Source organism: Helianthus annuus, unplaced genomic scaffold (genome assembly GCF_002127325.2).
Source record: "Helianthus annuus cultivar XRQ/B unplaced genomic scaffold, HanXRQr2.0-SUNRISE HanXRQChr00c130, whole genome shotgun sequence".
NCBI lineage: Eukaryota > Viridiplantae > Streptophyta > Magnoliopsida > Asterales > Asteraceae > Helianthus > Helianthus annuus.
Window position 1 is genome coordinate 1 of NW_023395646.1, and position 13,512 is coordinate 13,512.

General features: G+C 34.7%; 1 protein-coding gene across 1 annotated transcript; it reads right to left on the bottom strand.

Moving 5' to 3' along the window:
* Positions 1-2,051: 2,051 nt before the first annotated feature.
* Positions 2,052-8,120, bottom strand: LOC110912185 (WAT1-related protein At3g02690, chloroplastic). Its single transcript, XM_022156855.2, has 7 exons — positions 7,474-8,120; positions 5,118-5,165; positions 4,731-4,853; positions 3,152-3,301; positions 2,734-2,905; positions 2,595-2,655; positions 2,052-2,497 (listed from the first exon to the last, which is right to left on the bottom strand). Exons 1-7 carry the CDS (start codon positions 8,047-8,049, stop codon positions 2,395-2,397), a joined length of 1,233 nt encoding a protein of 410 aa, XP_022012547.1. The 5' UTR covers positions 8,050-8,120; the 3' UTR covers positions 2,052-2,394.
* Between the last annotated feature and the right edge of the window lie 5,392 nt (positions 8,121-13,512).

The following is a 13,512-nucleotide window of genomic DNA, read 5'->3' on the forward strand; positions in this document are numbered from 1 at the left end:
GTCAATGACAGTAGGATGTATGAAATTGTTGAATTGAATTTATAGCGGCGATTGTGTTTGGATGACTATCTCTTATATTTTGGGAAATTCAAAATGGGAATTAATCTTCAAACACCCTTCCCTTCTATCTCTCCCTATACATACGTAGATACATATAGAGAGAGATAAGAGTGAAAATGATGTAAAAATAAGATTTATGAATGTAAGAATAGTGAAAGCCATTCAAAATCCACCAAACTTATATTTTTTTGTATAAAATAGTGGGAAATTTAAAATACACCGAACTTATATTCTTTTGTATAAAACTAGTTTTTGCCCCGCCCGCGTTGCGGGGCAATAGGCCGAATATTTCTCTCTCATAACATGTAAGTTTGTACAGAGAGTAAAATCGTAATTATATTTTGAACTGCAGGCAAAATCATAATTTTAAACTGAGATCAAAATCATAATTTTGAGCTAGGGGGGAAAATATAATTTTATTTTGAGCTGTGGGAAAAACGTAATTTTGAGCTGAGGGCAGAATCGTAATTTTGAGCTATAGGAGAAGACAGCATTTTATTTTGAACTGGGGGCAAAAACGTAATTTTAAACGGAGGGCGAAACCGTAATTTTAAACTGGGAACAAAATTAAAAATGAGTTTTTGAACCGAGGGCAAAAGCGTAATATTGATCTAGGGGCAAAATTATAATTTTATTTTGAGCTGGGGGCAAAAAACGTAATTTTAAACGAATGACGAAAGCGTAATTTTAAACTGGGAATAAAATTAAAATAAAAATGGGTTGGTCTAATAGGGAAGTGCCAGGCAAACGTAATTTTGAGCTAGAAGAAAAAACAACATTTTATTTTGAACTGGGGGCAAAAACGTAATTGTAAACGAAGGGCGAAACCGTAATTTTAAACTGTGAGCAAAAGTAAAAATGAGTTTTTGAACAGGGAGCAAAAGCGTAATTTTGAGCTAGGGGCAAAAGTATAAATTTATTTTGAGCTGGGGGCAAAAAACGTAATTTTAAACGAATGACGAAAGCGTAATTTTAAACTGGGAATAAAATTAAAATAAAAATGGGTTGGTCTAATAGGGAAGTGCCAGGCAAACGTAATTTTGAGCTAGAAGAAAAAACAACATTTTATTTTGAACTGGGGGCAAAAACGTAATTGTAAACGAAGGGCGAAACCGTAATTTTAAACTGTGAGCAAAAGTAAAAATGAGTTTTTGAACAGGGAGCAAAAGCGTAATTTTGAGCTAGGGGCAAAAGTATAAATTTATTTTGAGCTGGGGGCAAAAACGTAATTTTAGACGAAGGACGAAAGCGTAATTTTAAACTGGAAATAAAATTAAATAAAAAATAGGTTGGTCAAATAGGGAAGTGTCAGGCAAGCTATTCCCTAAGCTTGTAAATGTATATGTAGGTAATAGTATAAAAGGATAAATAGACGATAAATATTAGACTAGTTACACGTATGTATTAGGATTCATGGTGTGGGAGAAAGTCCAATGGGGCTTTATTACATCATATGAACGACACATAAGTGGGTCCTCACTAGGGGTGTAAACGTGCCGGGCCGAGCCCGAGCTCGACTAGGCTCGAGCTTGGCTCATCATGTTTTTCTGAAGCTTGAGCTCGAGCTTGGCTCGGTTCGAGCTTACTTATTTGAGCTCGAGCTCGGCTCGCGAGTAAAACTCAAAGCTCGAACTCAGCTAGAGCTATTTTGATATAAAATACCAAATACCAAATACCGAATAATTATTATTTTTGTTAACATTCCGATATAAAATTTATTGAAACGGAATTGTATTCAAAATAAAGTATTTTTTGTATCGCAACTATACTTGGTACCAATACCGTGACAAACCTATACCGACCAAACAACATCGGTATCAGTATAGGTATCATTTTTATAGTTTTCGATCAATGTAAAACATGTGTTGATATCGTTTTGGGAGAGAGCCTTCGTGTAATTTAACCTAATACAATAAGGTATTTTTTTTGTATCGCAGCTATACTTGGTACCAATACCGTGACAAACCTATATTGACCAAACAACATCGGTATCAGTATAGGTATCATTTTTATAGTTTTCGATCAATGTAAAACATGTGTTGATATCGTTTTGGGAGGGAACCTTCGTGTAATTTAACCTAATACAATCGTAAATACTTTTTTTTTTGTACTACATACATGTTTCCTGCGGGGTTGCGTGGTGGAATTTCCCTAGTTTACATTAATATGTACTACATCATGGAAAATTGGCTTATAATGCAAGATTACAAGAACCATGATTATATACATACCTGTTGGGATCTGTATTCAACACCCTTTTAATCCCTATAGAAGGTGAGGGCTTGAGAGTATTTCAGAGATCCAATGGCATTATCTTCAAAACAACAATTTGTTTCATTCAACAGCATTCTTGTAGTTAACCATGTATATGGCAGCAACAGTTACCACGGCCCCTGTTAGTTGAATCGGTGAAAAAGTCTCGCCAAGATAGAGGAAACTGTAAATCAAAATAAGAAAACCATCCCAATATATGACTAAAATTAATAGTAGTTTCCATAAACAAGTTGAAAATTTGGCTCATAAAATCAACTTACCCGAAAACCGAAGCGAACATCGGAGTTAGAAAGGTCAGAGAGCTAAGCTTTGTCAAGCTACCTGGTAAATATCAAGAATGAAAAATGTTGATATACGAAATAAATAAGCTAGAAAAAAGCATGATCAAATGAAGATGACCTCTTGTAGCATTGTAAAAGTATAAGCCATAGCTGATAGCGCTGCCAAACACAGAGGTATACAGAAGGGCGAAAACGTCATTTGCTGTGAGCTCGCTGAGTCCCCCATTGAGAGCAGGATCATGAACAAGATATGACAATGCTGCCAATGGAATCCCACCAAGAACCATGTGCTGCACGGATATTTATAGGGAAGGTAATCTTTAGTATATAATATATATTAAGAAATAAGAATATAAAATATATTAAGAATGAAAACTAACTAAAAGGGTTACCAAGTAACAAATAGCACAATTAGATCAGTGCAATTCAATTTTCTACAACCCTTAAGTTTAAGACTACCTAAAGAAATAGGTGTATCAGTTTGCTAACTGTTTGAATAATTATATAGACTATAGAGCAAGTGTTATGTTACTAACCCATCCAGTAGCCATAACGGGATCTGAGTATTTAGAAACCCATCGGACCATGACGGTACCAACCGCCATGCTTTGAGCTGCTAGAAGCATCCACCATTCCCCGCTCCCCCATAATGAGAAGTTATTCTCGTCGAATGAAATAGCAGGCAGCTGCAACAACAACCGATTCATCACTTCTGCTATCCATATTTATCAGGAACGAAACACTAACAAGCTCTTTGGATAAACTATATAAAGTAACTATTAGTTATTACATCTTGGAAAATCAGAATCAGAATTAAATACTCACACATCATATCATTGGCTAAGCAGTTAGTCCGGTAAAATATCGGATATTGGTCAAGGACCGATATTTGAGATATAGGTTATCGCGGTGGGATATCGGTAATTTTAATATCATGCGATATTTAAATATATAGCAATTTAACATTAACAATTCAGTTTACTCTCCTACCATTAACAAATTAACCTTTTGCAACTTGCAAAACACTAACAATCGTAGCAAGTCGGAACTGATTAAAACTTAAAACAACAACATTTAACACTAACAATTAACAATGAAGACTTAAACCACTAATAGCAGCAATAAGAAGAGAGACGAATGGTAGAACTAAGAAGAAAGATACTGATATCCGGAATATCGGCGAAATATCTGCCAAATATCGGTCAATATCGTCGATTATCGGTACCGATATTTAACACCGATATTTTACATGGGGACCGATAACCGATATATCACCGATATAATATGTCACTGATATTAACTACATGGATCATTGGTTGCTTAAAGCTATGGACATGGATCATTGGTTGCTTAAAGCTGTGGACAATTAGGTAGTTTTGCATTTGACTCAATAATCAGTCTTAAGAGTCTTCTTACGGCAGCTCATTATTTGATTATCCAAATTTAAGCAAAAAAGTAAATATAACCTAGAATTAAAAAAAAATAACATAATCAGTTTATCTAACATGTAAAGCCGATTGCTTTGGCCTCAAATTGCAATAACATATTTAAATGCACAACCAAACGCCCCTTCTATAACTCCATAAGCCTAAAGTAGAGTTGAAAAAATACTAAAGAAACAAAAGTAAAAAGGAAGACACAAACGATGCATAGAGATTGAGAAGTTTGAATATCAGTATCATAGTTGTTAAAAGCCATCGCCTCTTGCGCCTAGGCACATTTTTCAGGCGAGGCGAGGCAGTTGCGCTTTAAGTCGAGGAAATTGCGCTTTAACTCTCCAGGATGGTTCAGGCGCACATTCCGGCAAGATTCCTAGATTTCGGAGAGTTTCCGGCTAAATTCCGACAAGATTCTAGCCAAATTTCTACTTTTAATCAAGGAAAACTACTTTTCTACACTAACACTAATATTTTGGTACCGATTAGATAATATTTTGTTTATTTTATTTGAAGAATAGTATTCTTTTTCTAATACATAATATATTTTTAAAATAATTTCATTATGCGCTTTATTTTTCTCAGGCCCTCGCTTTTTTTGCGCTTTGCGCCTAGGCCCCAGGCGAGGCCTATGCGCCTTGAGTGCGCCTAGTGCCTTTAATAACTATGATCAGTATACCTCTAGAAGTGCAAGGCCTACGACACCGAGAACCAGACCTGCAACTCCAACTAAACTGATTGATTCGCCAAATAGCAAGGAAGCGAGAACCGCAACCGTCAACGGTTGTGAATCAATTATAACCTGCAATAGTACATGAGTAACTTAAAGCATGTATTTAAACACATTTATGCTTTAATTCATCTAGCATACCTTAAACCAAAAGTATTTTTATAAATAATGAAGTGAGCTGACAAACAAGATAGTACAAAAATAGACATCATTGGTTCCGTCAAATTTCAAGAAAGTAAGCATTTGTCTGCGAGTCTGCGCATCTTACCCTTGACTGAATATAATAACAATAATAAAAAAAATAAACGCAAAGCAATTTAGCCGAAGTGAACATACACTGCCAAGGCCAGCCGATGTCTTCTCCAGTCCTTTTGCTAAAAAACCCTGCAATTGCAATGCATCACCAAACATAATCAAACTCCCTACGCAACCCATGTAGACTCAAACAGCTCGCTTTACTTGCATGCTGATTAGATGTTTGACCGGTAATTGTTTGTTTAGATGATTACAAGAATCCTGATAGAGAAACTTTTACTCCTTCCACTCCATCAAATTTGCAACAATGTTAACTTTGAGTGTCTTGAAATTGTATTGTAATTTACCATTTTACTGCATATATCAAGTTAGAACTTAGAACTACCTACTCGTGTTACCATTTGAACTTATTTATGTGAAAACAACTGAGTTCGGCCACCATTCAAACCTAGTGGGTGTTTAGACTTTAGATAGAAGTGATTTTCCAACTTCCAAGCATTAAACTTCAAAGCATTTAGATAACCTGCTTCAGTCTAAAACTATCTAACTATTTAATTGCTAGATAATCAACTTTAAGTAAGTTTGATTTTAAAGCATAGTTGTTAATAGCGGCTATAGCGACCACTATAGCGCGCTATGTAGCCATGCGACCAAGTGTCGCTACATAGGTCTTAGCGATGTACAGCGAAGTTAGCTGCAGGTTGTTTTTTTTTTGGTTTCAGGCTGTATTTCACACCTCTTGCCTCCTGTTTGTACCATTTAAAAAACGAAAAAAAACTGCATAACCCTGCTTAAAAAACGAAGGTTAAATGGTGCAAAAACTGCCCCACGCGGGCCCGGGTTTTCGGACACGCACGAGTTCAATTAAATTCCAGTTCAGAAACTCAGTTTTTGCACCCCCCCCCCTGCGCGCGGGTAGGACTTGTGGTAAAACATGTCATAAAGCTACAATGGAGTAGTAAAGACTTTACCTTATAAACAACCACTCACTTTGTTCACACACCAATGTGGGACAAAGTATTTACCACCTTTTGAGACTTTCATTCACACACCCAACTCCTAAACTTTTGCTACTAACTATTAGTTTTTGTGAAATATACATGTAAAATAGCATATATACAAGGGTATTTTGATGTAATATACATATAAAAATTGTCAAAATTCTTTTTCTAGTGTAATCGCTATTTATAAAATAGCCGTCGCTATTCGCTACGTAGCCTATAGGTGCCTTGTCGCTATTTGTCGCTATTCGCTATCAACAACTATGTTTTAAAGGAAAAAAATAATATCAAATGATAGTATAATTATTTTTACATTTTGCATTCATCTATTAGTTCTTTACATGATTTTAAATCGGCACACTCTAAAGCCTCAGCCCCCTCAAAAGTAAGGAAATGGGTGGGATTGGGACATGTTTTGGTAATCCCAACCCCATACCCGATTGTAAAACGGTGACCTATACCCGGCCCAATACCCGTAGGGTATCTATCGGGTAATTACATTTCGGGTATACCCGTTGGGTTTTTCAAAAAACAAAAAAAAAATAATCTTACCGCTCTATTTTTCCTATAACTATCCATTAATCAATTGCATACTGTATAAATCCTACTCTCCAAAAACTAATATAAATTTCTTAAAATATATAAACATCCAAAAATATATGTGCATTTCCATATGATATTCAAATCAATGGCTTAGTCATGCTTGTAAAAATACCGACTAGCCTCCGATTAATCGCTAGTCCCAAGTTCACTGATAAATTTTTATCTAATCGGTTAATTAATCAGTAGGCGATCAACAATGGTCAAATCCAGTCCTAATCGGCCAAAAGTCGGTGGTAGTCTAGCGATTCCAGCCAAAGTTAGGCCAGACTCTTGACCAGAACCTGTAAATTCCGGCAATTAATCCTATCTACTTGAAAACATGAGTCGAATAAGGTGTTAAAACATGTCTACTTACAAAATACATAAAAAAATGTGTGTATACACATATAAAACTGAAAATTACATATAAAATCCCAACCCCAATCCAATTAATCGCTAGTCAGTACCTCACAGTACGACTAGCACCTAACGATTATTAAAATCTTGGGATCAGTACTAGATACACAAAAAATAAAAAGAAAATACATCAGGGTATATGTTTTCGGGTAATTGGGCCGGGTAAACGGGTACATCACTTAATCCCATACCCGTGAATATATATTTTTTTTAACTAATCCCATCCCAAATGTTTCGGGTTTCGGGTTTGATTGCCATCCCTACTCAAAAGAGATCATTACAACTTTGAACACCATGATCAATCAAACACTATCCCCTGAATCACAATCTTATGAGACTCAATTATCTAATCATCACACATATCAGACTCAGAAAAGTAATAATTAAAATATAAACAAACAATCCTAACTCAAAATATAACAAACAAACTAACTAACCTGAAAACAAGTAGCATCAACAATAGCAAACACAGCAATAGACAACCAAGCATTAACCCCAACGGGAACCTTCCTACCACGAGAACCAGCAAACGCAACCAACAACAAACCAGAAGGAACCAATCGAAACGACGAAACAAACAACGGTCCTAATTTGGGCAAAACCTCCTTCATAGCCACCATAGCCGTGCCCCAAAAGAAAAACGGCGAAATCAGTAGCGTCCATTCCCAAATTAGATCACTCAACGACGCCGTTTCAGGTGATTCGATTCCGTAATCACCTGTTCCCTCCGGTGGATACACGCATTCCACATCGGTTCCGGTTCCTACACAGTCGATTTCGGATGATTCTGGTGGAGAATTGGTGTCTGATTTGGAAACCCTAGGTGTTAGAGTGATGTAGGGTTTTGTTGAGGAGATTATGCGGGAGGTGAGTTGGAAACGTGACTGTGATAGTAGTTGTCTAGGGAAGTGACGGTGACGGAGGTAGGTGGCGCGTGTGAAAGGGAGGTAAGAGGAAACGACGGAGGGAGAGGCGGTGCCGTGGCAAGTGGCGGACGAGGAAACGGCGGACATTTTCCGGCGTGGGTGATTACCGGATTGGTTTTGGTGATGGAAATTAATTTAAACAAATGTTATAATATTCGTTGTTAATAATTTGTTATGTTATTGGGTGTTTAGTATTGGATTGGAGGGGCTAATTGTGATACAAATTATATTATATTTATTTTATAAATCGTAAGAACAGATTCTATCACTTAAAAAAAGTTAAAGTAACACATACAAAAACAATTTATCTATACTTTCTATAAAAGGAGAAATCCAAGTGACATAAGAAAAGCTGATGTGTCAGCAGGAGAGGGTGTCCAACAAGGCTTTTTTAATCTCATTATTACATCATAAAGCCTAATATTAAAAGACTTTAAAATTCAAAGTTGACCCACATTTAGAAAGGTCTGCCCATTCAAAATCTCTGTTATAATACGAATCACTGTCCATTTAAGCCACTGTAATCAAAATCATTGCCCATTCAAAGGTCTGCCCATTCAAAAGAATGTAATCAAACTACTGTAATCAAACCATCGATAATTAAAAATTCAAACTTCAAAACCTCTGACGGTTCAATATTATGGCTCCAGATTCAAAATTCAAAATTATAGTGGCTCCAGATATATAACATATCAATTACTCTCTCTAATCAACATCTGTCCTCAACATTTTATAATCAAACATCTGTTCCCAATTCAAATTCTGGCTCCACATTCAAAATTCAAAATTCAAAATTCAAACCATATTCAAAATTCAAACCATTCTATAAATAAGACATAATTATCTGGCTGCACATTCAAATCTCTCTCGCTGATATCTGCAAGCGTGTCTCTCTCTCTCTCTCTCTCTCAAATGCATCTTTCTCGACTCTCGTGATTCAGCCGCTATTCTCCGATTACACAATTTTGTTCGAATGTTTGATGATTCTGTTTACATGTTATGGTTCCGGTATCATTGTTCTAACATCGTCGTTTCAATGAAGTTGGCCATCACACATCAACCTTTCAATGTCGATGTTGCAATATAATTGTTGCAACATCGTGAAAAGTTGCATGTGTTACATTCTTTGATGCGAGAGTTGCAACTTCAACCGACGATATGCATCTTCTATCGTGAAAAAGTCAGTTGTGCTACACCAGTTGAGAAGAGACCTTTGCATTTTAGGTTTGTTTCTTATTTTTTATTAACTGTTAAGATGCATGTTTATATTATTAAAATTAACTACTACAGAGAAAAATAGCAATTTAATGAAATATTTATAAAGTATTACACGCTAGGGTTAACACTTGCTAAGATTTCGTAGACTCTAGCCTTTCTCCATGTGATTTCATGCTCTCTTTTTAATTTCAGGTCAGTTAGCATGTTGCAGATTTTCTGATCCTGTTCTAGAGGTTGTGTAAGAAACTCTTCTGCATTCTTCTGGAAGTCTGATGGAGGAGAGTGGAGGACTTCATCGAGCAATGCTATGCTGTTCCAGGTTTTGTTGTTATTAGTGTTGTTGATTATGTCGACTTTCCTGTTTACTTCTTGGTTTGTTCTTTGTTCTTTGAGTGACCACATCAAGAATTATGTTTTAAGATTGCTGGTGTCTGACCAGTGGTAGAAACTGAACTTTGCCATGTAGATTTTTTGTAGGTTTTCTGATTTGGAACTATTTTTGAGAGAAAGTGATTTGTAGGACGAGTTGTTGATGTATTGAATCAAAACTAATCATCGGTTTTTTATAGAGTTTAAAAAACGCGTTTACATGGAAAATGAATCGTTTAATTATAATTTTCATGATCTGCTTTTGTTCTTTGAATTTTGATATTTTGTCCCTTGGGTTTCTTGGTATTTAATTTTACGTTTTTCCCATAAAAGTTGGGGTTTTGAAAAGGTTTTTGCATTAAAAGACTGTTGTTTTGAATTTTACATTAATATGTTTATATATATTAAATCTACACGTTTTCATAATTACAAAGTTCATTATATAAACTCATAGTCACTTCACATGTTTTTCATCACCTTTTCCTAAGATAATATCATACTTTCAGGAAAGTCGAGTAATATAGTTATTCAAATGGCCTCATTCACAGATGCAAAATCGGATTATTTCAAGTAGCGTTTTGTCAGGCAAATCGAGGAACAGGTGTATGAAGACATGGCTACTCTTCAAGAGTTGAAGATATGTTTTGATGGATTACAGGTTGGCCTGTTCACTAGAGAGCAGGTTTCCAGAGATCTTATGTGCATGCCTTCAACTTCCGTTCGTGAGCTTTGTGTTGTTAGTAATATAGAGTGCGGTGATAGAGACGTGGAGTTCATGGCGATGCTTAAGGACATACATCGAGAGTTCAGCAATCGATTGAGTTGAAGCTAAAGTTTCTTCATTCTTGCTGTTATTGTTAGATTTGAACTTTAATGTTGTTCAGTATGTGATGTAATTATTGGACTTTTAATGTCATGAATAAATGAATAAATTTTAAACTTATGATTCTATGTTGCCTTTTAGTTTTACTTATTTAGTTTTTTAGTTTGATTTAGTTTAATTATTGGTAAGTCAACAATTAATAAAAAATAATATGAAGGGTTGGTTTGATGGCAAAGAGATAATGTTGATGTTGAATTGTGTCTGAACATCTGTTTGGTAAGTCAACAGAGGTTTAATAGTATCAACGGTTGGTTTGATGGTTAACAGATTATGTTGATGTTGAACTCTGTCTGAACATTTGCTTGGTAAGTCAACAGAGGTTTAATAGCATCAGGGGTTGGTTTGATGGTAAACAGATGAGTGCAAAGATAAAACAAATGTTCAGAATTTGATCATTGATAGTAGTTTTTTGAAGAATCTGCTGATGATGAAACAACTGTGTATGCTAACGACTGTTTGATTTACCACTGTTGACTAAATGACATAAATTTAAATAGTATTAATCTTTGTTGTCGCATCTTCATTTTAATTATTTTAGTCATTCCTAACAGTGTTTGGGCTAATAGCAGATGTTAGACTTACCACTGTTGAGTTACACTGATTGAAAACAACTGTTTTTTGTAACTTATGCTTGCCTAAAAACACATCCACTGCTAAATGGTACCGTCTGTTATCATAATTTCTGTTTTTCCTAATGACTGTTCATTTACTATAGTGCTGAATGCTGACTGTCATGCATTATGATAACAGAGGTTCTGACGTGGACAGATGTTAGCTAAAAATAAAACAACTGCTGAAAGTTATCATCTGTTGTCATAACTTCTGTTTATCTAACAACTGTTTGACTTACATTGTTTCCAACGACCAACAGAGGTTTCCAAACACTTTTGTTAGACATCTTTCATTAAGTTTGTAAATGTAAATAACAAATTCAATAAGGGGTCTATGTGTAAATATTTTTCATTTGTTGAAAATATGGGAAAACAAAAACACAACTGTCATTATTTCTTTAGCATTATTACACATCAAACATCTATCATCTGACTTCTTTCAAAAATCTCTTCTTCCCAGTCATTTTCTAGGGTTTCAACTTTCTTATTATCCGTCTTCTACACTTGAATCACTAGAGGTTTTGTTGTTTTTTCTTCAACAACTGGTATGTAAATTCATATTGTAATACTTTATATTGTTTAACCGATTTTAATTCAAAAAAAAATAAAATTCAAATCCTATCTTGCTACAAATACGATTTTAAGTTTATTGCTATACATTCAAGAAGGGTTTAGTTAGGCGTTTGAATCATTTGTTGATAACATATTAAAATAGTTATTATTTGCAGAATTTTTTTAACTATACTCTGTTTCTATGATTAATTTCAGTAGATACTCTGTTAATACAAAAGTTAATGTTCATCTTCGAAGCCAACTTTTTTAATTTCAATGTTTTAACATCTTTATTGATTCAGGTTTTGTCATGTATACTACATTTGTCAAGTTTCTTGATAACCCAGAATCTTTGAAACTGGTATGACATGTTTTTATATACATAATTTATTTTTATTGAGATATATATTTAACAGTTGTTATGGTTTATATTTTCTTACACTACTTAAAAATTATATACAGGATGTACCTATAGCCTTTGCTAATCAAAAGTGGGGAGATTGTTGGCAAAAAAATAAGTTGCGAATCTATCATGAGTCTGGTAAAAAATGGGTTATGATGGTCAGAACAGAAAATTCAACACCAATAATAACTGACGGTTGGGACAATGTTGTTAAAGATCTCAATCTGCCGAGGGATACTTTGTTCCTTTTCAAAGCGTTAGGTGATTTTGGGTTTGAACTTTCATGTTTTGTTGATGGGATGTGTGGTGAATCTTATTTCACGTTTAATCGTTATGCAAGATTTGGTTTTACGGTATGACTATTGATCTTAACTTCAATCCTTTTGCATCTTAAACGTGTCAACACTTATTCTCATAAGTTACATACTTCACATATAGTATTTATTATTTTTAATTTTATGCAGGTAATTGAAGACTGCTTCATTAAACAATTTTATGTAAACAGCCCACCAAGTGGCAAATTTCAGATTTGTTGTAAGGGTTCCTATTGGAATGTTGAGGTGTCTAAGGTTGATACAAACTTTGTATTTGCTAGAGGATGACCTGAAATGTGCAAGGATGTTGGGATACTTGAGGATGATTTGCTTGTGTTTAGCAGAATTGATGATGTTGTTTTTGAAGTAGTAGTTTATAGAGATGAGACTGAGATTTGCTTTTTTCGAAGAAAGCTGAATCTGACGATGATAGTGTACTTGAGATATCGAAGGCTGATTATGTTGAGAATGCATTCAAGGTACGTATGTATTTAGCATTAGCAGTAAAAGTTTTAATTATTTTAGCATTATATTAATTATTTCATTAATGTTAACCAGGACATCTATGAGGATGAAGAAGTTGTATCTGTAGGTGAAGGAAGAACCGTTACTCAGGTACTTACTAAATTATTAAAATTATTTATTTTTAATTTAACACATATAAGAATTTAATGTTTTTACAACTATTAGTAATGCTGTTTACTGATGTTACATTTATCCAATAATGTATTATTTAGAAGAAGTTACGAACGAATGTCGAATGCACGTCGAAGAGACGCATGTCTTCACGATTGAATAAAACACAAGATGTAAGTTTACCGTGTTAAAGATTGTTATATTACTATGGTTATTAAAGTTACTCTGTGACAACAGGTTAAGAAGAAAGGTAAAGTTACTTCTGAGAGAAAGGAGACGGTCAAGAATATGACTAAGGGAAATGCTGCCTTACCTGTCGACACAAGTGATCATATTGGATGTTCTTCATCTACTCACAAAGTTAAGGTATCTATACTCGCCACTTAATCAGTATATCTCATATAAACTTTTTTTTGTTCATATATTCAACATTCCTTTAATTCACATGTATATGTTTACTTTTTCATCAAGGGGAAGAGAGCCGTCAACGTTTAGAAAAAGCTTATCTGTAGAAATAAGATTATAAAGACTGCAAAAAAACATTCTGGACATCTTCTCCACCCT